The following is a 24,661-nucleotide window of genomic DNA, read 5'->3' on the forward strand; positions in this document are numbered from 1 at the left end:
TGTGGGATTTTACTTAATTTTCCCTCACTTCCCTAACCTTCTTAGGATTATATGTCAGCTTCCTCTACCCCAAAAGAGGAACTTGAGGTTGAAATGCCAGCAACGCTATCATAAGCAGAGGAACAAGATGTCCAGGCCAACAGGAAAAGCAACACAGCCCTTCCTTGTTCAGAGCAGTTAGTTTAAAGAAAAAAAAAATCTACCAATCCCATGGGGCCTTGTAGCTTCGTTGGTTAAAAGTGCCTATCTAGGAAAACATCAACCAACTGTTCAATGATTCCCAAATGTCTTAGTAACACAAGAAATGCTCACACTTCCCTCCCTTGCAGAAAGTGCTAGACGTGGCTCTGGATGCATGAGAGCACAGAATATCCCCATTCATAGAGGAATCCAGGCTGACAGAATTTCCTGATGCCTGCCCTCTGACTCTGCATATCAGGAAGAGAAACTCCCAAGGAACAAGGAAGGTGCCTTAAGAAAGATACACACCTGTGGTCAGTAACCTAAGCACAGGTCTTTAGTCCAATGTACATTCTAAGAACAGAAAAACATCCTTAAAGGTCCTTCTTAAAATGGATTCTCTGGGCAGGGTGACCAGTGATTAGTTAATGAACTACCAGGCATTCTGCTACTTGCCCCAAACACCCACATTCAATGTAGACTTTTTTATTTTTATTTACTGTGCATGGATGTTCTGTTTGCACGTCTATCTGTGCACCATGCATCTGCTTGTGGAGGCCAGAAGAGGACACTGGATCCTCTGAAATGGGAATCACAGACAATAGTGAGCCGCCATGTGGGTGCTCAGAAGTGAACCTGAATCCTCTGTAAGAGACCAGTGCTCTTAACCATGGAACCATCTCTCTATTCCTTCAATGCAGTATTAGAAAAAAAGAACCCTACTCTACTCTACTGGAAGATGCTAGCTTACCAATTCCAAAGGCCAAAGTCAACTGTCCGCTAGTCCCTGAACATGCCTGAGTGTCCCCTCTCACAAAGTTTAATTTCTTATGAAGGTAGCAGAACAAAAGAGAATTTTGGATTTCTTTTTTTTTTTTAACACTATCTCTAACTCCCTATTTGGTGGTAGAAATTAGTTACAGAAATCCAGATACTTAGTAGTTTTGAAAAATTTAGTCTTTGCATTAAACCAGTGCTCTAACATGCATTGCAATGCTCTAGCAATGATTTCTTCTCTGCTTTTGGGGCATTGAAAAAACAATCCAGCTTACTAGTTAACACTAGTTCAAGGAGAATTTTGGATTTCTTGAGTCTTAAAACCTATTATGTCTTAATGTGAATATTCTGACTAGCCATTTGTCCTTGTAATTTGTCATTTGTAATTTTACAATATTACAACCACATCTCAAAACTACAGACATGACATAAAACGATGATTCTAAAAGGTTGTAAGCTGTAAACGTGTTTGGTGAGTTATTTACCACCATTCAAATACATGGCTAAATTAATATCTACCACAAAATGTTTAACTAGAGAGTGTTGCACTCTCTTCAAACATAAGGGATAATTGTCTCTAACTACCAGAGCTGGTTCCACACCACTTATATTTCAATACAGTGTAAGAGTCAGTCACGGGGCACAGTCTCTGCCACCTCCGCAGTTTTACATCACCTCACTCCTTCCTTACAGTTTATGGCTCCTGGCTAAACCACATTCTGTCCCACATCTATGCCTGAAATGCTCTCAACCGTCCACCCTTACCAGGTTAAAATAAACCATCCTTTAATAGGAGCCAAATATAGGATATGCCAGGCCCATGCCTAACTCACTCATCATAATGTCTCTGTAATGCGCCTTTATCACCATTTTCCAAAGAAGGAAACTGAGGTACAGAGAGTATAATTTGCCTGTGTCCCAGTAGTGTATGAAAAACATGATTGAAACCCTGGAAATCAGATTCTGTGCTCTCACATACTAAAATACACACACACACACACACACACACACACACACACCTCTAACAGACAAAGGACATAGGAAATTATTATAGCCCACGACCTAGGGTAAAATCAAACACTACTGCCTTGCTCAGCCATCAGCAAAAAGGCTCCCTCCTGCAGCAAATGGGCCAAACACAGAGACCATGACCAGACATTATGCAGAGAATAAGAGAGCCTGGAATACTCAGCCCTAAACAGCAAGGCTCCATCAAATCCCTCCCTCAGGGCTCAGGGAACCCTAAGAAGAAGAGACAGAAGGAAGGAATGTAAGAGCCAGAGGGGGTGGAGGACACCAAGAAAGCAATGCCATCCAAATCAGCATGATTAATACACACCTACCTCACAGCAGCTCTGGATGACATCATCTCCCTGCTGAGGCTCGCCATGTTCCCTAACAGCAGTCAGAATGAACGTAAATCACCCCACAACCTAAAGAGAACATGAACAGACTCCAAACTGCCTGCAGTTTCCAGACTGTAAACTTGACTCTGCCCTTGTGCACACCCCACAGGGGTCCAACGAAGATCCCAGCATTCATCAGGCCTGTCTTCCTCAGGAGCTCCCGGGCATTTTCTTCCTCTACCCTGAAGGAACGCTAAGGCCGCCTGTTTCTCCAAGGCTTCTGTGAGGCTCCCCAGCCTTTTTACCCTACCCACTTTAACCAGCAGATGCTCCAAGGGTCAGGAGGTGGGGCCATGCTCCTCCTTACTAGGGTCCTGGCCTCTCGAGTCTGGCTGCCTGGCGCCCTGAGCTACACTTTTCTATCTCCTCAGGCCCACGAGGAGAGCACAGCTGACTCTCTGCTTCTCACTAGCTGCTTCCTCCCCTCACCAAGAATCCAAATCTGAAGCTCTGGCTGCCTTGGCAACCTTACAGTGCTCTCATGTGGATTTTCTTTTTCTTTTTTTTTTTTTAAATAAGGCTCTTCTAGTTATTCTCAGCAGGAGTCTTTGTCTGCTACAATCTGTTCCACTGTACCCAGAAGAATTTAAAATCCACATACTTCATAAGCACTGTAAGTAAAACACAATTTCATGATAAAAGCACAAATGAGACCCAACTATTTTTTTCAAATTATGAGATGAAGTAATTATATGGCAAATGCAGACACAGGAATAAATCTGAAGGGAAAAGAAAGGACCAACAGGCGCTAACATAATCAAAAGGGCCAGGCTCCCTGCAAGGGGTTAGTTATGGCAGGGATCAAGAAAACATTCTAGCAAAGCCAAGAAAGCCACTCGTAAACTGTGTGAGTGCACTGTGAACTAGAGCGGAACATAGGATGCATGCGCTAGACAGCAAGGGAAGACGATGCTGAGTGGAGAAGGCTGGAAATGGCTGCTGAGGAGGCCTAAAGGCGGGACTAGACCCCGGGGGTTAGACACAAAACAATGTATCTCTGCATCTAAAGTGCAAAGTGACATGACATGCCTCTGAGAGTGGCAGGGGTGGGAGGGATGAAGTTGGAGCAATGATTACTGAGTGACTGTCACAACAGAGACATAGGCCCTGGGAATACACAAGGAAGGTCAGACAGACTTGCAAAAGCAGAAATAGAAATAGTCAAGCAAATAAGACTTCCATGCTGAGTCTAAAAACAACCCCCAAGACGCCATTTTCTTGTTAGGCAACCTGTGATGGACCATCAGTAAAGTCTATGATTAAAGAGCCACAGGATCAGATGTAGGCACAGGGCTCAGAAGCAGCCACAGTGAAGGGCTTGGGCCTCAGAGCTCTTATCCTCAGGTGTCCACAGCAACACAGCCACCACCACCATGGAAAAACAGCTTTCGATTTCTGCTGCCATGTGAGGCAAAATATCATTCACAATTGTGGATTTGAATATAATTGACCCCCATAGGCTCACAGGGAGTAGCACTATTAGAGGTGTGACCTTGTTGGGGGAAGTGTGTCACTGGGGGTGGGCGATGAGGTTTCAAATGCTCAAGCCAGGTCCTCCTCCCCACCCCACCCCCCACGCTGATCTGGATGTAGAACTCTCAGCTGCCTCTCCAGCACCAGGTTTGCCTGCATGCCACCATGCCCCCTGCCATGATGATAATGGACTAAACTTAAGAATGTATGCCAGACCCAATTAAATGTTTTCCTTTATAATAGCAATAGGACATTGACTAAGACAACAACCATTAGCAAAATGATTCCTAAGTTAGAAACAGTCCGGGATCCAGAACCAAACCGACTTGCATTCAATTGTACCCTCTCCTAGATTTACCTCCAGTATTCATCCTTGCTAATTTGATTCTTTAACCATAAAATGGCTCTGTCTTAACAGTTCATCTCATCTCATCTTCCAGCATTACTGAAAACAGTGTATGTGCACACCCAATGGCAGGCTCCCTGTTTCTCAAACTCTTTGTCTCCCATATATCCTCAACACTGTTTCCACAGCCTCAACATTTAGTTCTGTATAAAGCGACATGACACTATCATCCTCCTAACGAGTAAGTTTTGGTAGCTTTTAACCCCCTCTAACACATATGCAACAGGACCCCAACCCTACCACTCGAGCTATATCCTCTACCCTTCCTGTAAGTCGGTCCCTAGCTCTCACCCACGCCACTATTCCTAACTTGATTTACACTGTGACTTCACACTTGTTTCTCTCCTTCACTGTGTGATGATTCTCTACCCATACCTCAAACCCTTTCTCTGCCTTCTCTTTTCCAAAGCTTTCCTACTAACCCAGAGAGAAATACATTACCAACCCGGCTGAGAGCAGTCTATAAACGCACTAGCATGTATCATACTTGCTACAGAGGCTTGGATCTGCCTCACTACCTAGGGATGCGATAGAGAGAGGATCTCCTGACATATATCCAAATGTGGTAGTTTTAACATAATTGGCTCCCACAGACCAAAAGGGAGTGGCACCAACTGGGAGGGAGGTATGGCCTTGTTGAAATATGTGAGACCTTGCTGGAAGAAGTGTGTTACTGTGGGGGCGAGCTTTGAGGTCTTATATGCACAAGGTACACCCAGTGTGGCACATAGTCTCTTGATGCCTTTGGATCTCTCCAGTCCTTCTCCAGCACCATGTCTGCCTGTATATTGCCATGCTTCCCACCATATTAATAATGGACTGAACCTCTGAACCTGTAAGCCAGTCCCAATTAAATGTTTTCCTTTATAAGACTTGCTGAGGTCATGGTGTCTCTTCACAGCAGTAGAAACCTTAGCTAAGACACCAACTGTCATTCAGTGCCTTCGAAAGCGTTGGTTGAATATCTAATGAGAATATAAACTTCCACATTCAGTTTTCTCTACTCAAAGTCTCTGGCACCAGCAAGTTCTCCCCTCCACCATAACACAGAAGCCTAACACATCTGTTGGTGACTTGACTCACCTCTCTTACAAGGAAAGCTTAAGTTCTTATCCCCACAGGCACTGGTTTCTCTGCTCCCTTTCAACAGACTTAGACTATCTGTTTCTGCAATCTTGTTTTTAGTTCTCAATTCAGGCCATTCTATGGGTTCTTTGGTTGCTGTGGTTGATGTTGTTTCTGTGGTTGATTTCATTCAACTACTGTACCAAATGCTTTAAAAAGTGCCCAAGCAGGCTGCCGTGTTACCCAAGGATGGTGAAACAGTACAAACGCACAGCAGTTCACACTCCACTGTGCAAAGACAATTATACTTAGTCTAAGAACTAAGGATCTCTAAAACCAAAATACAAGCTTCACTGAAACACAAATCTGGGCAGAGTATCTCACGTGTCGTTACAGGATCTGCTCCCGCTGGAAAGATGGGAACGAATAACCAGCAAGTGCCGTCCTTTGTGCTCTCATCGCTCCGCCACCCCTAAAGCTTCTTACAATGCGTTCTCCCCCAGCAGAATGAAACATACTCATCCAGTGCAAAGGATCAGTGCAGTGCTCCCTCAGCATTCCTCTGTTTAATACACTTGTGCTCTCAAGTCCACCCTTCTAGGCACCTAGTCCAGTGCCTTACACATAGTAGGAGTTCTCCATTAAACACAGCACAAAGCCTTAGCATATAGGTGAAGTAAATTCCACAAATGCTAATTCTTTCACCTCCAAAACTTTCCTGCTAGTAATGAGCAATGCCTACATCTGACAAATCCTTCATCTACATTAACAAGCCTGCTAAATTCTGTCAGAGCATCTGCATTGAGAGAGAATCACAAGAAGCAGAGATGCAGAGTTACTAAATTTCACACTCTACAAGACAGATGCATGAAAAATTGTGATGCAGTAGACATTTCCCAGACTCTGAGACTCACAACACTTGGGTGCACACGAGCCACACATTTATACAAGCTCTCGTTTCCTTGCTGTTGCTGTGATAAAACACCCTGACCAAACCCACCGAGGGGAGAAGCGGTCCTATGGCTTCTGTTTCCAGGTCACAGTCTATATGTGAGCAATGTCAGGATAAGGATTTGGAACAGGAATCATGGGGAACTCTGCTTGCAAGCTTACTCCCTGGCTCAGTCCCAGGCTCATGCTTGGCTACCTTTCTAACATGGTCCAGAAGCACCTGGTGGGGATGGTGCCATCCACAGTGAGCTGAGCCCTCCTGTATCAATTAATTACCAAATATCCCCCACAAAAATGCCCACAGACCCATCTGATCTGGGCAATTCCTCAATCAATGTTTTCCTCTCAGATAATTCTAGATAATCAACTTGACAGTTAGAGCTGACTAGGACAGCAAGTAAAAAGTCTTGACAAAAATACATCCTCGTTAACCATGCTTACATAAAGTCGTCACTTGCTTCACCATGCTTTGCAGTGGTCAGTTCTCCCGTCCTGAATGCAAATGACTTCTAAGTGTCTCCATAGCTAGGTTCTGCTCTCCACACATCCACTCTGCACACTCACTGTCATAACGAGTGTCGCAGCTTTCCTCACAGAAGCTTGGGAATTTACTAATCTGTGTGTGTCCCTAAGAACTAGCTGCCTGCTTGGCACAATAATCAATGAATACATTAACAAACAATTAATAAAGGCTAACGTTAGGTGTTTACTTGCTCTATGCACCTGACATAAGCCATCTTATCTAATCCACACGCACTCCAATGCAACCATTATTCAAAGTTACAAATGAAATTTAAGTGCAGAGTTTAAGAAGCTTGCCCAAAGCCTCAGCTACAACAGGGCTCTGTAACAGAATTCATTCAGATCCACTACTTTTCAATACTATCTTTCTTCCAGAATACTTTTCAGTATACAAAAAAGTTACTCTTTAGTTGAGAGTAGAAGCTATAGCTAACCATATATGCATTTTACAATCCTTCTGATCTCAGTAAAAGTGTAACTACATGAGAACCCTGCTGAGCCTCAGAGGCTGAAATAGAAGCGGTGGCCTGAGGGCACATTTGCAGAATGCCCTTCTCCCTTCTCGCTCCGTCCACAGGTAGCCTGCAGGACTCAGTCAGCATCTGACATCAACCTAAACGTTATAGTCAAGTTATAAATGTGGATAAACTTAAAAAACATAAGTCTTATGACTGCTTATGAAATTCAACAAAACAGACAAATCTGTCTATGACTCTATCAGGTTGGTATTAAAGTAGAGACATTCTGAATTTAGGCTCTACTAAAGACAGTCTTCCCATTCATCCAGAACATACTTAAGAACCTACTGGGTGCCAGGTAGAGCACCACAGACATCAGGTACCCTCCCCACACCTCAGTCCTGATCTCAGCATGTTAGCTCAAACCTAGTCACCAATAAACTTAGTCCTATAAACTGCAAAACCTAATCATTTTCTCTAGCAAATGTGAAGACATCTGTGCACCAGATTTCCAAACACACACACACACACACACACACACACACACACAGAGAGAGAGAGAGAGAGAGAGAGAGAGAGAGAGTGAGTTTTTATGGTAGGTATCTATTGGAAATAAAAAGGTTCTAAAAAGTAGCTAACATTACTGAAAATACTATGGACTGCTAGCCAGTAACTTTCAAACTTTTAAAAACACAATTCACAGTAAGAAACATTTTACCTCATTCCTCAGATCATGTCAAATTCATGTGTACAACATAAATCACTCACTATGCTAATGTCTATTCTGCTCCTCCCCCTTTTATTGAAAATAGATTTTCCCCCTTACATAATATATCCTGATTATGGTTTTTCCTCCATCTATTACTTCCAGAACTCCCTCCATCTCTCATTAGAAAATAAAATATAAAAAGATAAAAGAAAAACTAACACACCAGACAAAATAAACAAACAGAAGAAAAAGAGCTCAAGAAATACTCGCTCATACCGGGAATCTCATAAAATTAAAATCTCATAAAAACGTGAAGTATTATTCCATCTCCCTTTTCAAAGTGGTTTTACTGTTTAAATATCACTGCTAAACATTATATTGAATATCTCATTGAACCCTTGCAATACTCCCCAGGGGCTGTTGCCATTACTACAGCCATTTACGCAGAAGAAAGCGAACACCTAGCACCTCCACCAACGTCAGAGAAGTGATAAAGGGAGAGTGAGTGCAGAATTTAAAGCAGGCTACAGCACTCAGAGGATTAAGCTATACACACAGACCTGAGGCCGATCGACCCAGTCAGGAACAGCTACCTAGTAAACTGACATTGACTAGTGCTTACATGCTGGGCTCTACACTAAGTGTTTTCACACATCATTCCTACCTACATCTTACAGCAACCCAGTACAGCTTGTGATGTTTACTCTTTATGGACCAGAAAACTGAAACACACACACACAAAAACTAGTATAGGAAATAAACATATTTATGTGTATTACTCACAAACAAACTAAAAGATGTTACTCTGAGAGAGAAAAGAAATGACTATTCATGTTTAGATGCCAATAACCACATAGTACAACAGCTTAACAATTTAGGGATCACCTTCCATATCTAGAGCTAAAATGAACAAAAAGTGGGCAAATGTCAGTGAAGCGTTTGTCTTGTGAGCAGGAGGCCCGTGTTTGATCCTCAGAACCTATGTGAAAAGGTGGCATGCATTTGTAATACCAGCACTGGGGCGGTGGCGGCTGGATGACCCCTGCAGATTTCTAGCCAGCCAACCTATAGTAATCAATAAAACAAGAGACCCCAGCTGGATAGATTCTAAGGAATGACACTGAGGCTGTCCTCTAGCCTCGATAAATACAAGTGCACACATGTGCATGGGCACACACACAAAGGGGGTGGGAGAGAGGAAGGGAGGGAGAGACCAATTCTTGGCACATAAGCACTTTGTCACTGTTAATTTACTAGGTAGGCCTGGCCCTGACCTTCCTTAACCATTAACTCCTTTCTACCAGCAACTGGAAACCAGCAGCAATTCATAAACAAATGGACAGCTTGTCCTTCCTGCAGTACCTGGCAATGGGGAAAGGTGGTCTCTGTCAATTAGGCTCTCAAGTTCTACCATAATCCCAAGAACGGGGACTCTCCAAAAGCACCTTGAGTCCTGAGTCAAACCTGCTTTGCTCTTCTGTAGAAGTGGACTCTCCCTGCCTTCTTATGCCTCAGTTTCTTTCTCTCGACACCTAACTGCCAGAAAGAATAGTAGATATTGCTGACTTTTCATCTCTCAGACCTCTGCCCATTCAAATAAGCCCACCTTTGTGTGCACCTTATTTGTATAAATGGCATCAGCTAGAGCCTTTTGTAACTTTCCACTACACAGTTTTTCAAGATTTATTCATGACGATACATAGGGTCTTTGCTCATTCGTTATAGTAACAGTTACAGAAGTGACCCATAATTTATCTCAAGGAAACTGTTCACTTTTCCCAGTTCTGCAGTTGGAGATGAATGGTGTGAGGACGCGTACCTGTGAGTTCCCCTGAGGCAGATACGCACTGCTGGAAAAGCTGCACTGTCTTCCTTCCATCTTACAGGGAAGACCAGTGCCTCAGATGAGAATGTCACCATTCTTTCCTATTTTGTACCTCCTTTGTTTGGACTTGACCTGCTATTATTGTTCTAACTTTCCTGGGCTATTTGGTTTTGTAACTTAGAAACTGGGCCCAATCCCCAGCCAGGGGATTTGATGTTCTGCAGTTCCACCACAATGTGTTTAGTTATAGGGGCCCTGGGTGTTTCCAATTCTTGCTGGACTTCATGAGTCTTAAGAGACAGGGTTGGACTGGCGAGATGGCTCAGCAGGTTAAGAGCACTGACTGCTTTTTCCTGAGTTCAAATCCCAGCAACCACATGGTAGCTCACAACCATCCATAATGAGATCTGATGCCCTCTTCTGGTGTCTGAAGACAGCTACAGTGTACTTATGTATAATAATAAATAAATCTTGAGAGAGAGGGGGTATTCATTCTGAAATCATCTCAAGTCGTCACATCTTCACAGTCTATAACCCCTTCACTCTATCTTCTTTCCCCACTCCCCACCCCCGGGTTAACCCTTGGAGCTTCCTGATCAATCTCTTCAGTTCTCTTTCTATTTTCTGGGCGTTTCCTCACACACTAGGCCACTTTAGAGCCCGGTTTGCCTTGCTGAGCTGCAGCCTCACTGACTAGAGGCTTCCATCACAGTGAGTTCTACAGATTATTTCCTGTCTTGTTCACTCACTGAGGTGTTCAGTTCTGGATATCTTTATTGTATATAAAAGATCCTCCATTCTGGAATACCTTTAGTCCTGAACCATGTCCGTTCATTGGGGTGTCGATTTTGAACTATGCTATTTTAATTATCCTGTGAACTGACACTCTACACTCCAGTCCTCGCTTCCTGTGTATGGATTCTCCTGTCTGTGGGTCCCTGGGGGCTCAAACTGTCGTTCCACTGAGTTTACCCACAGCTGGGCCTCTTCCTTCTGGAAGGACCCTGGACCGTCTGGGTAGGAGAGTGTTCCTGAAAATCTTGCTTTAGTTTCTCCATGTGCCATGTGATGTGCATAGTTCACTAGCTGGAGATATATCTTTTTAATACTAATTCCTCACCATAAGGCTATCTGAACCAAGCAAAATCTTTCACATCTTAAATGTGAGTGAGCTACATATCCTATGATTTGTTTTTTAGGAAAGCTTTTTTTTTTGTTTTTGTTTTTTAATTTCCGCTGTGCAAAAAGCCCAGGCAAATCAAGACAAGATTTTTTTGTTCTCTCTTTGTGACCGAGGGTAGTTGTTTGTTTGTCTGTTTGCTAATCCCTTCACAGGGAACACAGCCCATGAAGACCCTGAGCTATGCACAAGTCTTTAAAACAGAACCTTCTCACTCACTCTGGCTTCACTGAGTCCCTTGAGCCTACTACAGGGTAAAACACTGTGGGCACAGGGCTTAACGGTTTAGATAGCTCCATGTCTGTTGACTACTGTCTCCCAGCAACCTCAGGAATGTGTGAAGTCCCTGTTCTGTATTCCCCATTTGTTTGGTTATGTACAGTCTACCATCTTTCAAAGACAACTGGGGTTTCCAACACATGTGAAATGCAAAAGAGGCTCCTCTTTCCTTAGTGCATCCTCACCCTTTGACAGGGCATCCAAAGTCCACCGTCGCCCAACAAGTCTGTCCCCGACCTTCCACCCTCTTCTGGACACTGTGTCCTAACTAATAGGAACCAAATAATCATTAATTACATTATTCAAACAAAATGTGACTAAAATGGATTACCATATTGTCAAGCCAAGTCACATATAAATGAACTCAAGGCGGGCAACGCTTCTAAATCAACTGGATGCCAGGGAGCAGAAGTGAGAGGAAGGAAGCCGATACCACCTGCATTCCTGCTGTTCAGTTTGACTCCCAAGAGCTGAGGAATTAATTCCTTCAGTGGTAATTCATTTCCGGGGTCAGTAGATGGTGAGGTAATGTCAACATGAGCTTTGTAGGGCACATCAGCAAGTGTGAGGCACATGGAGTCTGCTTTAGTGCAACACAATGGTATATGCTCATTTCGTCATTAGGGAAAGGGATGAGTCACCTCAGATAGTCTGAAACAAGCCCTACAGACCAGAGAAAGCCCTGTCCTTTTACACCATCACATAATTGCATTATGTACTCGTCCTACAAGGAATTTAGGCAACACGCTTAGCAGATGTTGTCTGACAATTGAATAACAGACCAGAACTATTGGCTTTTCACAGAAAACAAATGTTTAAAGTGTGTGTTAATCATAAGTGAGCAGGAAGTGTGAACAGGGATGTTTGTGTGGAGACTGTGAGATACAAAGGAAGGATAAATGAGACAGTATGAACCCTATCATCTACTATATTTTTGAAATTTGATTTTAAGACAAAAAAAGAAAAAAAGTCTGCCAGCTTAAAATTGTTATCAGCCTTTGTCTAGCTTATTACTTTAATCATTACCTATAGTGGAAGAAAAAGAATTATCCTAAAAGCTAAAAAGTTCCATTTTCAAGATCAAAGACAGTATAATTTAGAAGCTCTTTTGGCTTTAAGTCAAAATTCTTTAATCATTTTCAATATGACTTAAATACAATTATTATAGTTCTAAAACTATTTACACCTGTGTAGTACATATTTTTAAAATCAACACATTAGAATGCTTTTGTATCTAGAATATAAATTGGATGACAGAGAGTTTTATATTTTGTTTGCTGGTATGAAAAATACTTAACAAAATGTAGCTATTCATTATAAACCCTGCATACTGTTCAAGACAATACCAAAGCTTAGTACAACCTCACAGACAAGGACCTGCACAGCCTCAAAGAATGTGAAGTTCAGCTCAGAGCCAGTCTTGACATGATCACTGCTGTAGCCTTCACACACAGGGTTTTACGGATCAACAAAACTAATAAGCCAGGTGTGGTAGTATACACCTGCAAGCCAGCACACTAAGAAGGCTAAGGGGCTGCTATGAGTCTGAGAGCAGCCTGGATACACAGTGATACCCTGTCTCAAAGTAAATAAATTTCAAGCCACAAAAATGTCAAAAACACAACCAAAATTTCAACAAGCACAAATTATACTTTTATATTTCATAGACAACCCTAAAAGAGAATTTTGAAATCTTTTTTAAAAATAAATAAATTGTGCATGGTGGCCCATGCTTCAATCCCACACTTGGGCGACAAAGGGTGGAAGTCCCCAAGTTTACTGTCTGCCAAGGCTCCACAGGCAAGGTCCTGTCTCAACACAGGAAAAAAAAAAAAAAGAAAGTGGGCGGACTGCAGGAGTTCAAAAGCAGCCTCTGCAACACAACACAACCTAGCCTCAACTAAACAAGCCAGCAAGCAAACACAACAGACTCTCACTTAAACAGCATTGCACCAGGGACAGTCGCACAAAGCAGGCCAACCCCACCTTCTGTACATAACTGTTCTGTAAGAAACCACCAAGAGGTACACTCGCTAGGGCGCCTACAAATGCCCTCCTGCTGCTGAGGTTTCTACTCATGAAATCACAATGCAAATACTTCAGGCTCCTCCATTAACAGCCATCAGGAGCCTCACACCTGCACACTCAGCACTCAGGAAACTGCAGCAGGAGAATAGTTCAGGCTGGCTGGACTCTAACTTCAGATCTCATCAAAAACCAAAACAAAGTCAACATGAACCTTCCCCTGTCCACAGTCTGCACTGTGTCTTTTACACAATGTGTCCCTCTGTTAGCTTCTGTTTATCTACTACCTCACTGCAACTTCTAACTAGTAGTTCTTGCCTCCCTGTCACTTTTCTCTGTGCAACAATGAGGACCCAGAATGAAACCATCCTTAACTTCTTCTTTTCTTTAGCAAACTCTTTATAAATCTGTTCAAGCTATGGGTGACTTCTCCATGGAAATGCATACAGTTACAAAACAACTTTTTTAAAATTATGAGTCGAGAGAGATGGCTCAGTGCTTAAGAGCACTAGCTACTCTTCCAGGGGACCCAAGCTCAGTTCCCAGCACCCACCCACCTACCAGTTCCCAAAAATCTATGACACCAATTCCAGGGAACCCGACACCCTCTTCTGGCCACTTTAGGCAAGCGCGCACATGCACACACACACACACACACACACACACACACACACAAAATCCATGCTGGCAAAACACTCATACATATATACTTTTAAGTTTAAAAAAAATAGCAAAATATAAGATTCCACTTAAATGTTCACCAATAGATAGCTAAATAATGTTATATCCATTTAATAAAATGCCATACAACTGTAAAAAGGCTAAAGACATTTTCTCTTCTAGTATGCATGTATTATTAAACAGAAAAAGAACTTTACAAGCTAGGGAGATGATGGCTCAGTGGGTAAAAGTGCTTGACCTGCAAGGATGACCTAAGTTCAAATCCCTATAAAAAAAAAGCCAGGCCCAGTTACAGGTGTCTGTCACTTCAGCATTGAGGGACAGACTGGGGGACTGTGAGAACTTGCCGACCAGTCAACCTAGCAAAATGAAGAGCTCCCAGTTCTGTCAGAGACCTCATCTCAAAGCAGAAAGGCATAAAGCAGTAGTTTTCAGCCTGTGAGCCTCAACCCCTTTGCAGATTGAGTAACCTTTTCACAGGGGTCACCTAAGACCATCAGAAAACACAAATATTTACATTACAATTCATAATAGTAGCAACATACAGTTATGAAAGAACAACAAAAATAACTTTATGGTTGGGAATCACTACTACATGAGGAAATTTATTAAAGAGTGGAAGCATTAGGAAGGTTGGGAACCACAGGCAGAGAGAAAGGTATCTGACATCCCTCTGTCCTGTGTGCCCATGTAACAACACACACACACACAGAGAACAGTGTGTATAGCATAGCAAATATGTATTTTATTTTGATTTGGATTTCATGCAGATGCACAAACTGTGAAAGAGTAAACAAAACACCGGTGACCCTGGAAATGGGAAGAAAGCACATTCACCGAATGAATACTTTCTCCCATTTCCCTCAACTCACGAGTGATACAAGGTTGTTGAGATTGGTTTTGTTCTGTTGAGACAGAGCCTCCTGTAGCCCAGACTGGCCTGGATTTTATTATGTACTCAAGGATCTTGAATTTATTCTCTAGTCTCTACCTCCCAATTGTGGGATTATAGGCTTGCCCTAACACACTCAACATTGTATTTATTACATTTTTCTTTATTTATTTTGGGAGGTAGGTGCACATGCCACCACACACATGTGGAGATCAAAGGACAACTTTTCAGAGTCAGTTCTCTGCCCTCACTACGGAAGTCCTGAACTGAACTCACTGTTAGGTTGGCACTGCTGGTGACTTCTTGCTGCCCCCACCCCGTTGTTAAAGTTTTAATTAAAATAGATTGTGTATAACTTCAGTAAATACCTACCAATGCTAAAAGATAGTTTCCAAGCCCTACTCAGCAATTCCTTTTTTTTAAGTTTTGTTTTTTAAATGGCTTCCCATGATGCCAATAACCTTGAACTTCTGACCCTCCAGAGTCCACTTCCCAAATACTGAGATTCCAAGTTTGCATCACCATGACTGGCTCGGCAGTATTTTCTATTCTTCTAAAATTATTTAGCTGGACAAACATATGATTGCAATGATCCAAAAAGTAAATTTAGGGAAAATACTTTTCATTATGACCCACATATAACTGAAAGATACTAAGTAACTTAACAAGTCCTATGGATTCTCATTTTAGGTAAATGTCCTTAATCACTAATAGCCTATCCTTTATTTAAACAAATTTCTTTTAGTGGGAAAAGTTTACACAAATCAATAAGCAATGCATTCTTTCATAATTCAAATTTCAAGGTGGATGTTTCATAACAGCTCCAAGAGATATATAAAGAGAACTGCTATTCTATTTGACCATATAGTCAATGTAGTAGGGAGACCAGAGAAATTGCTTATATTTATAATCTCAGAAATTAAAGCAAGCTAAATTGAGAAAATCATATGGAATTGTACTTTCATCATAAGACAAGTTAGTTAATCTCTTTGGGCCTCAGTTTCACCTATAAAATAGAAATAAAGGTACAACCAAGAGCACTGTGATGGTTTTGGAAGGGATAACAAGAAACGCAGAAAGTAAAATGCAGAGCATCTCAGCCCTTAGACTGAAAAACAAGGTGTCTTTGGCAGGTGTCTCTGCTTGAACCAAAAATAGATGCATTCTGGACTCTACAGTTTCTAGGAACTGCACTTTCATATACACACAAAGCAATGCCTTCCTTCTGCTGAAAACGACGTAAGGCAGAATTCCTAACATAAAAGGGCTAGCAAATGGCTTTTCCTGATTCACGGTTCTTGAAAATCTCAGCTGTAGGTATGTTGCTTAGGCTTGCACCAAAGAAGCCTAGGTCTCGGTTCATGTTACAAACGGAATTTTCTATCTCAGACTTCAGCACCAACAAGTGATGGGCTGCCGACGGTGAGAAAGGCAAAGGAGTTCAGGCCAAGAGTCCTACAACAGACCTTTAAGTTGCCAGCATCATAGATGAAACTTACATAGAAAGACAGAAAACAGCCCCCAGCCAAACCAATCTTTGTCTCCAAAACTTAAATCCCACCCAGCTTTCTTCATCAAGCACCACTAACGTTTATGATTAGTATTATCACCAAAATAGATGGCATTTATCTCATCCTGTGTGGCAAGCTCTGCGCTAAGCATGCATATATATATATATTTTTTTTTTTTTTTTCCCAAGATAGCATGAGAAAGAACTTCACACGAGAGCTCATCCTCAAAACCCACTCTGCTCTCAAGTCTGCAAAGCTCCCCCTGAGCCTGGGATATCCCACACCTCATTCTCTCCAGCCCTGGAAGACACATCCCTCCTAGACCGCGCGACCCCAAGCCCTCTGCCCAACACTGAAACAAGCGCTGCTGGGATCCTCCAGGGCCCCTCCCCCTCCACGCACCAACTTCAACATGCCCCTAACTTGTTCCAGGAATTGTTTCCTTCCAAACTTCTGACTTACGCAAGGCGCGGGGTCCCCTCACTGCCCCTCCAAATTCAACACGCGTACAGTTCGCTCCAAAGTTCAACCTTCACCAACACATACTGCGCCTGGGCAGAACCCGGTCGCGACCCCAGCAGAACTCTCCACACCCGCGGCAGCAGAGCCCGGGACCCTCCACCCCGCTCACCAGGCCAGACCCGGCGGCTGGGCCTGGCTGAAGCCCACAGGGGCGAGGGGAGGCTCCACCTGGCTCCGCGAGCGGCTCCGGCTCCGGCCTGGGCCCCGAGGCAGCCGCGCCCCCGTCCCGGCGCGGGCGGCAGGGTTCTGGCTGTCCACGACGGGCGCGCTCGCCCATCAGCTCCGCGGCGGCCTGGCCGTCGTCGCGCGCCCGACGGCGGGCCCAGCCCGAACCGCGGGGACGGCAGCGACGGCAGCCCGGGCCCGCCGCGCGCGAGGCGCAGCCTCGGCACCGCGAGTGGCTGCACGGCAGGGCCGCCACTTCCCCCGGGGTCTCCAGGCACCCGGTGCAGCCCGACTCCTCCGGCCGTGGCGCTGACCGCAACACTAACAACGCGGGGCTGGAGGCCGGGCCCGGAGCCCCGGCTTTCGCTGCCGCCATCTCGTCACAGCGGCCCCTCCGGCCCCGCCGACTCAGAGCTGCCGCGGCCGCAGCGGAAGAAGCCCGAGTGCTCGGACCTGCCGCCGCCATCTTGTTTCCCGTTTGAAGGGAGAGTCGGTTGCGGTGGGAGAGGAGTAGAGGGCGGGGCAGTGCGCGGCGGACAGCTATCTGCATATTCATGAGGGGGCGGGAACCTAGTCCGCCTGGGGATATTTCTCCTAGGGCCTTTCGCTTAGCAGGAGGAGACTGCTTATTAATATTTAATGATTATTCTTTATATATCTGGTCTTTCAGCCCGCCCTCCTGTTTTTGTAGTTTCTAGCACTGAATCTTGAGAGACTGAAAGAATTTATTTGGAATTTTTGAGCGACCCTGAACTTTATAAAATGAACTATAAATATGAGCTATCCAGAAACTTGTCGAAGTACTTCATTTGGTAAGGGCTTTCTCCTCGGGGCCATAGCAGCTTGTTGTGATTAGCATGAGGCCTATCATGACCAAAAGTCTTGAGTGATTGTTGAAATAACAACCTGACCAGCCCTCATTTCAGCCCCTCTCTCTCCACATCCCTTTATGAAGTCCCCTCCCTTGGCTGGGGCAAAAAAAAAAAGCATACTTTATTACACAAACCCTGCTCCTCAGATTACTTCTGTGTTTGATACTTAAATGTAGATACTCTTGTGTAAGCTTGTGCCTTTTCTTTTCTCAGTCTATATGACTCCCTGGTCTCCTCTTTTCTTCCCCATGAAAGCCCACACTAATATCTGCAGTTCAGAGTTATTGAATTTATCATTATGGATATCTGCATGCTCCGTGCACAAACCTAATGTCTCCATCCTTTCAAAACAGCCCTTATTTCCCACATTCTATTCACAGAACCATCTCAAGGGTCCTCACGCTCCCAGCCCAGGCATCTTTAACTTATAGTCTTGTCATTTTCTGGCCAAAATGGCTCTATTTCCAGCCTGTTCCCACCCACTTCTTCATTCCATAAGCCCACTGCATGATTTCTTTCTCCTCATCTCTTCACCTAGCTGGCAGCTGTGACTTCTGCAAACTGACCTGCCATCACACAACCCCTCTTCCTATAAGCTTTGTCCCATGGATCTTAGAGTTCATTCCTACCGGCCAGCTCTGACCACATCATTCCTGTTTAAGCCAGGGAGAGGTGTTGAGACTTTGCTGTGATTTTCCTTTCTGGATACAGAGGATTTAGGAAAAAGAATGGCTCCCCCTGATGGAAAGATGACTGTACTACAACAAGTCTCGGGGTGTTGCCTATTTATTTATTTATTTGTTTGTTTGTTTGTTTATTATTTTTACCTTAAGGTGCATTTGGACCAAGATGTTATCTTTATGGAAAATCACAGGCTTTGTAAAGACATTATTTTTAAGCAACTGTATGTAGAAGAAAGCATCTAGAAGCTCCAGGTTGTCATGAGAGTGTCCACAGTTGGTGGTAACCGATTCAAAGCAGAGTGATTAATCCAAGTTGGGGTGGGGGGGACTGGAGCCTTAGGATGAGAACCTGGAAGTAAAGGACAGACAGCAACTGACAAAGGGTCAGTGAGTAACTAAACATCATGTCCAGAGAGTCAGAGGCCCAGCCTAAGGCCCAGACAGCCAGAATACTGCCAGACACAGAAGTGAGTTCTTGGATGGGCTGTCCTTTATCCGGGCACTTGCTCACTTCCTACCCAGGGACATTTTACCTGGTTCTGACAAGGAAGGCTTGTGGTACAGAGAGTATGCTAGCTAGTTTTCTGTCAACCTGACACAAGCTAGAGTCATCTGATAGGAGGGAGCCTTGGTTGAGACAGTGCCTCTATAAGATCAGGCTCTAGGCAAACCTGTAGAGCATTTTCTCAAGCAGTGAGTACAGCGGGAGAGCCTGGCCCTTTGTAAGTGGTATGACCCTGACCTGGTGGTCCTATAAGACAGCAGGCTGAGCAAGCTATGACGAGCAAGCCAGCAAGCAGCACTCTTCATGGCCTCTGCATCAGCTTCTGCATCTGGGTTCCTGACTTACTTCCTCAGTGGATTGTAGTTCAGGGTATGTAAGCCAAATAAACCCTTTCCTCTCAGAATTGCTTTTGGTCATGGTGTTTCATCACAGCGTGGTGAAACTTAGACAGGAAGCAGCCACCATTAGAAACAGTTGCTTCTTGTGAGCTGCTTACACAATAGGACTTCAGTCTGAAGGGCCTGTTCACTGCTAGCCTAGAACAGTGTAGCTTGCTTTCTTGGACACAAAGAGAAACAGAAATTTTTCTTTTCCACAGAGAAAAGTAAGCGATCTGAGTATCACTTGCCCAGATGCCAGCTCCGATCTTGTTCCTGGGCCTTTTCATTGGCTCCCTTCCTTCTTCCTGCCCTCGGTCTCCTCGGCTTTAAAATAAATGTCCTGGAATACAGCAGGCTCTCAGCCTGGGATGCACCACACAAGTGTGTGCATGTGGGCATATGACAGCCACGGTGCTGCCTCAGACTGATGCCAAAAGCTGAGATAAAGGATACCAGGATCTATGTCGTGCTCATTTTTAATGCTATAAGAATCTAACACTAGATTGTCAGGGAGACTGTTACAGTGGACACGTTCAACAGTCTCTTCTATCCCTCGAATTCAGAAGACCGAGTTCCCAGTTTCCAATTTTTTTCTCTCCTCTATGCTGTTGCCAAGGTAATCTTTCTAACACAGCAATGGTGACGAGGTGCAGGGGGTGGGGAGAGACAGATCTGTGGAGAGTTATTCATGAGGAGAACAGGAACAAGAAGATGGCTCTGAAGTTTCAGTTGACTGTGATCATGGTTGACAAGCCAGCAAAACAGAGCAACCAGGAAGGAGCACCAGCCTGAGAAGAGCACCAGCCTGAGAGGGGAGAAGGACTGAAGGCCGGCAGACATTTTGTTACATCGCATTTGCCACCATCATCTAAACCTCCACTCTGCTAAGAAACCCCTCATTCTGCGCCTCTCTGACGAGAGGAGGGAAGCTGGCGTAGGAAAGCATCTAACTGCTCCCTGCCTGGAGAAGCCAGGACTGGTCATAGGTCTTGGGCTCTACTCGCTTCCCACTTCTCTCAAAACTCTGCATCTTTGGTGAGTGGCAGATTTAGAGACAGATTTAGAATTGTTCATAGCAACAAAAACAGTGGGTATCCAACAGCAAGGGATGTTGGGTGGGAACTGGGGGAGGTGTGGTGTCCTTCCCTTGGTGATAGTAGCCACTGGATTGTTCCTGTGGTACCGGCTGCCCTTTCCAGTTGACCCAGTTTTTCCTTAAACCGTTCTCAGTTCCTGTCAACTGTGCTGTAATTCTTGTTGTTTTGAGGCATCATCCGAGACTGGTTGTTAAGGATGCTTCACAGGTTATGAAATGATACAACAAGGTTAGACCAATGGTCTAGAACAGAAAAAAAAGCCCAAACAGTGTAACTACCGTGGCAGGAATGGAGATTTTCTAAAGAGACAATTGTGCTCCTCCCTTTAGATATTGAACTATTGGAATAATAGATTCCATGGTACTGGAATTTCCCTGGAAATCCTATACTGGGAGAAGGAAAAGACTAGAAATGGTGCCAGGCAGAGGAGAAACTTGTCTCTCAGAAAGAAACTTCACACGATACTGACAGCTTGTCAGACCACCTTGAAGGAAATACTACAGCCCAGGCAATGAGAAAGGACAGGACCACACTTAGACCAGGGCTGTTTTAGAGCTAAGCTTCATGTCTAGACCCAGAAGATGGACTTGGCCAAAGGAGGGGGATGTGGTCCATCTGACCTCTGTGTTCCTCTTCCCCACCGGGGCCACACTGAGTGACTCTTTCTGCTCATCATCCTTACTCTACATTTTTCATCATCTATCGGGGGACCAGTGACTGAGCCCCTGGGGTACAGTGCAGGATCCAAGGCCAAGGCCTGCTCCCAGCAGGATAGTGACATGATAGGCCATGCTCTTTGTTCTCATCCTCCAGTGGCTATACCAACGACCAGGAAAAAGTGGGACCCATAGAGCCACTTTAACACAGGATGCCAACTAGAACAAGAATGGAGTCCCGTGCTTCAGTCACCACCCCTGTCATCCAGGCTGAGGACTGCATGGCCGCCATAGTGCCTCAACTGGAACAGCTCCTAAATTGTCCTAAACTAATCTTAAAACTCTGCATCCACTCCAGCAAGCCTCTCTCTGCACTTCCTTCAGGCTGATGACCCCAGTTTTGCTCTGCTGGGCTGATGGACTGTGACACAAGGTAAGACCATTCAGACTGAGTCTAGGTGGAAACAAGGCTGTGTCTCTTTGCAAAGCCAGGAACTCCTTCACACCCGCCCACAAAGACTTCACACCATCTAGCACAAGAAAAAAAAAACCCACCCCTTAGACCTCCTTAAGACTGCTCCACTCTTTGGGCTGCTAATTTGTCTCCTTTTTTGTTTCTTCCCTTTGGTTTCAGAAAAGGTTCTCAAGATGCCAATCATTGTACCCATCACTTTGATGCTGTCATCCGTTTGACCCTTCCAGGCTCTGTATGAATCTCCTTGACACTCTGTTTCTGCCTCTTCAAGGTTACAATCTAGTAGGCAAAATTATGCACCCATAATTATAACAAAAGAATTGTGGCAAAGCTAGAAGCAGTCTAATGAGACACACACACACACACACACACACACACACACACACACACAGTCTCCTGGTAGCAGAGAGCATAGGCAGAGTCCTAGGGAAGTCTCACAGACTTTGAATTCTGCTCTAACAGTGAGTTCACGCAATAGACAGGAAGGAAGGAAAGAACTGAGGCTCCAAGGCAACAAAGCTCGGCTGTGTGTGTGTGTGTGTGTGTGTGTGTGTCTGTGTGTGTGTCTGTGTGTGTGTCTGTGTGTCTCTGTGTGTGCCTGTGTGTGTCTCTGTGTGTGTCTGTGTGTCTGTGTGGCAGAGATGGAGGGTTAAGGGATGGTGTTCAGACTAAGCAATTCAATGTGGGAAGAAGGAACATAGGGCTGGAAATAAGCCTAGAAAATTGGGGGGAAATGAACTAGGTCCCCCAAGCCTGAGGAACTGAGCTTAACCCTCAAGCCCCAGGTGGTAGAAGACGGACTCCAAGTTGTCTGATCCTCATAGGCAAGGCTGGCATTCACAGGGGTCACCCCCTCCCTCTCTTCCTTTCTCCCTCTCTACCTCTCCCTACCCCAAAAATGTAAAACTAAAAGGCTGTCTTAATGGAGCTGGAGAGATGGCTCAGTGGTTAAAAGCATTCCAGAAGACCTAGGTTCAATTCCCAGCACCGACATGAGCAGCTTACAAAATGCCTGCAATTCCAGTTTCTGACAGCAAGGCCCTCTTCTGGCCTCCGAAGGCACCAGGCACACTTGAAGTACACAGATAAACATGCAGACAGCACATACATAACCATAAACAGTTTAAAATTAATTAAAAAGAAAAAGTGGTTAAAAAACAAAACTAGAATTTACAGAGCAAATACTACATGGCAGGCACCACATTAAGCAGTAACGGCTTATTTATCTCATTCCAGCCCGTCAGCCTTGCACAATGGGCATGTTTGCCTGTTTATTTATAGAAGAAAGCAATCAAGATCTTTGGGAGCAATCAAAAGATTTGGACTAAAGGATCTTTGCACATGAATTTTATAGGAATAATTCTCAAACCTGTAGTTATGAATATGGGGTAAAAACAGTATCTTCTCCCCACCCATATGGAGCTGAGAGATCACTACAGTACGCCTTACTCAGCACTGATACAGACTGAGAATTCAGCCACAAGAAGGAAGGCTGGGGATGATGACACAGGGCAGCTTCAGGTACAAGGCTTGATGCATCCTATGTTATGAAATCAATTTCATGGAATAACATCCAATAGTTAATACCGTTACCATTCAGTGAGTTTCAAAATACAACACATAAAAAAAAATCTATTACGAAGAAAGCACAAGAGGAACACTCCTCCATTGCAAGCTGGTACAACCACTCTGGAAATCAGTCTTGCGGTTCCTCAGAAAACTGGAAATAGTACTAACTGAGGACCCAGCTATTCCACTCCTGGGCATTTACCCAGAAGATGCTCCAGCACATAACAAGGACACATGTTCCTCTATATTCATAGCAGCCTTATTTATAGTAGCCAGAAGCTGGAAACACCCAGATGTCCCTCAGCAAAGGAATGGATACAGAAAATGTGATACATTTACATAATGGAGTACTACTCAGCTATTAAAAACAATGACTTCGTGAAATTCACTGGCAAATGGATGGAACTAGAAAATACCATCCTGAGTGAGGTAAAATCATCCCACTCACAAAAGAACACACACAGTATGCACTCACTGATAAGTGGATATTAGGCAAAAAGCTCAGAATACCCACAATACAATTCACAGACCACATGAAGCTCAAAAAGAAGGAAGAGCAAAGTGTGGGTGCTTCAATCCTACTTAGAAGGGGGAGCAAAATACTCTCAGGAGGTAGAGGGTGGGCAAGAGGAACTTGAGAGAAAGAGAGGAGGGGGAGGGGGAGAAGGGGGCAGGATCAGGTATGGGAGAAGACAGGGGAGAAGTACAGAGGACCAGGAAATTGAAGAGAGGTGTTCAATGGGGCATGGGAAACTGGGGTAGCCACCGGAAAGTCCCAAAAGCCAGAAAAGCAAGAGACTCCCAGGACCCAGTGGGGGTGACATTAGCTGAAATACCCAACAAAGGGGAGAGAGAACCTGTTGAAATCATATCCAGAGGTTAAGCACAGCCCCCAATTGAGAGATGGGGGTCACCCACCCATCTCCAAAATTTTAACTCAGAATTGCTCCTGTCTAAAGGAAATACAGGGACAAAGAGTAGAGCAGAGATTGAAGGAAATGCCATCCAGAGACTGCCCTACCTGGAGATCCATCCCATGTACAGCCACCAAAATCCAGACACTATTGCTGATGCCAAGAAGTGCTTGCTGACAGGAGCATGATATAGCTGAGCCTGAGAGGCTCTGCCAGAGCCTAACCAATAGGGATGCGGATGCTTGCAGCCAACCATCAGAGTAAGCACAGGGTCCCCAATGAAGGAGTTAGGGGGAGAACTGTAGGAGCTGAAGGGGATTGCAACCCTATAGGAAGAACAACAATATCAACCAACCAGACTCCCCCTCCCCAACCCCCATAGCTCCCAGGGACTAAACCATCAACCAAAGAGTACACATGGAGGGACCCATGGCTCCAGCTGCTTATGTAGCAGAGGATGTCCTCATCTAGCATCAGTGGGAG

General features: G+C 44.5%; 1 protein-coding gene across 5 annotated transcripts in view; it reads right to left on the reverse strand.

The window, feature by feature from the left end:
• The window catches only part of Rnf169 (ring finger protein 169), a 61,077-nt gene extending 42,688 nt beyond the window's left edge, over positions 1-18,389 (reverse strand). For 2 of the 5 annotated variants that reach the window (XM_006507185.4, XM_006507188.4), the window contains exon 1: positions 17,031-18,389. In XM_006507185.4, the coding sequence (XP_006507248.1) occupies positions 17,031-17,583 (553 nt within the window). In that variant the 5' untranslated portion in view covers positions 17,584-18,389. Of the gene's footprint in view, positions 1-2,300 lie in introns of all 5 variants that reach the window. The other 3 variants (NM_175388.3, XM_030241982.1, XM_006507187.4) reach the window with 3 other exon arrangements.
• Positions 18,390-24,661: the final 6,272 nt, after the last annotated feature.

This window comes from Mus musculus, chromosome 7, assembly GCF_000001635.26.
Source record: "Mus musculus strain C57BL/6J chromosome 7, GRCm38.p6 C57BL/6J".
Classification (NCBI taxonomy): domain Eukaryota; kingdom Metazoa; phylum Chordata; class Mammalia; order Rodentia; family Muridae; genus Mus; species Mus musculus.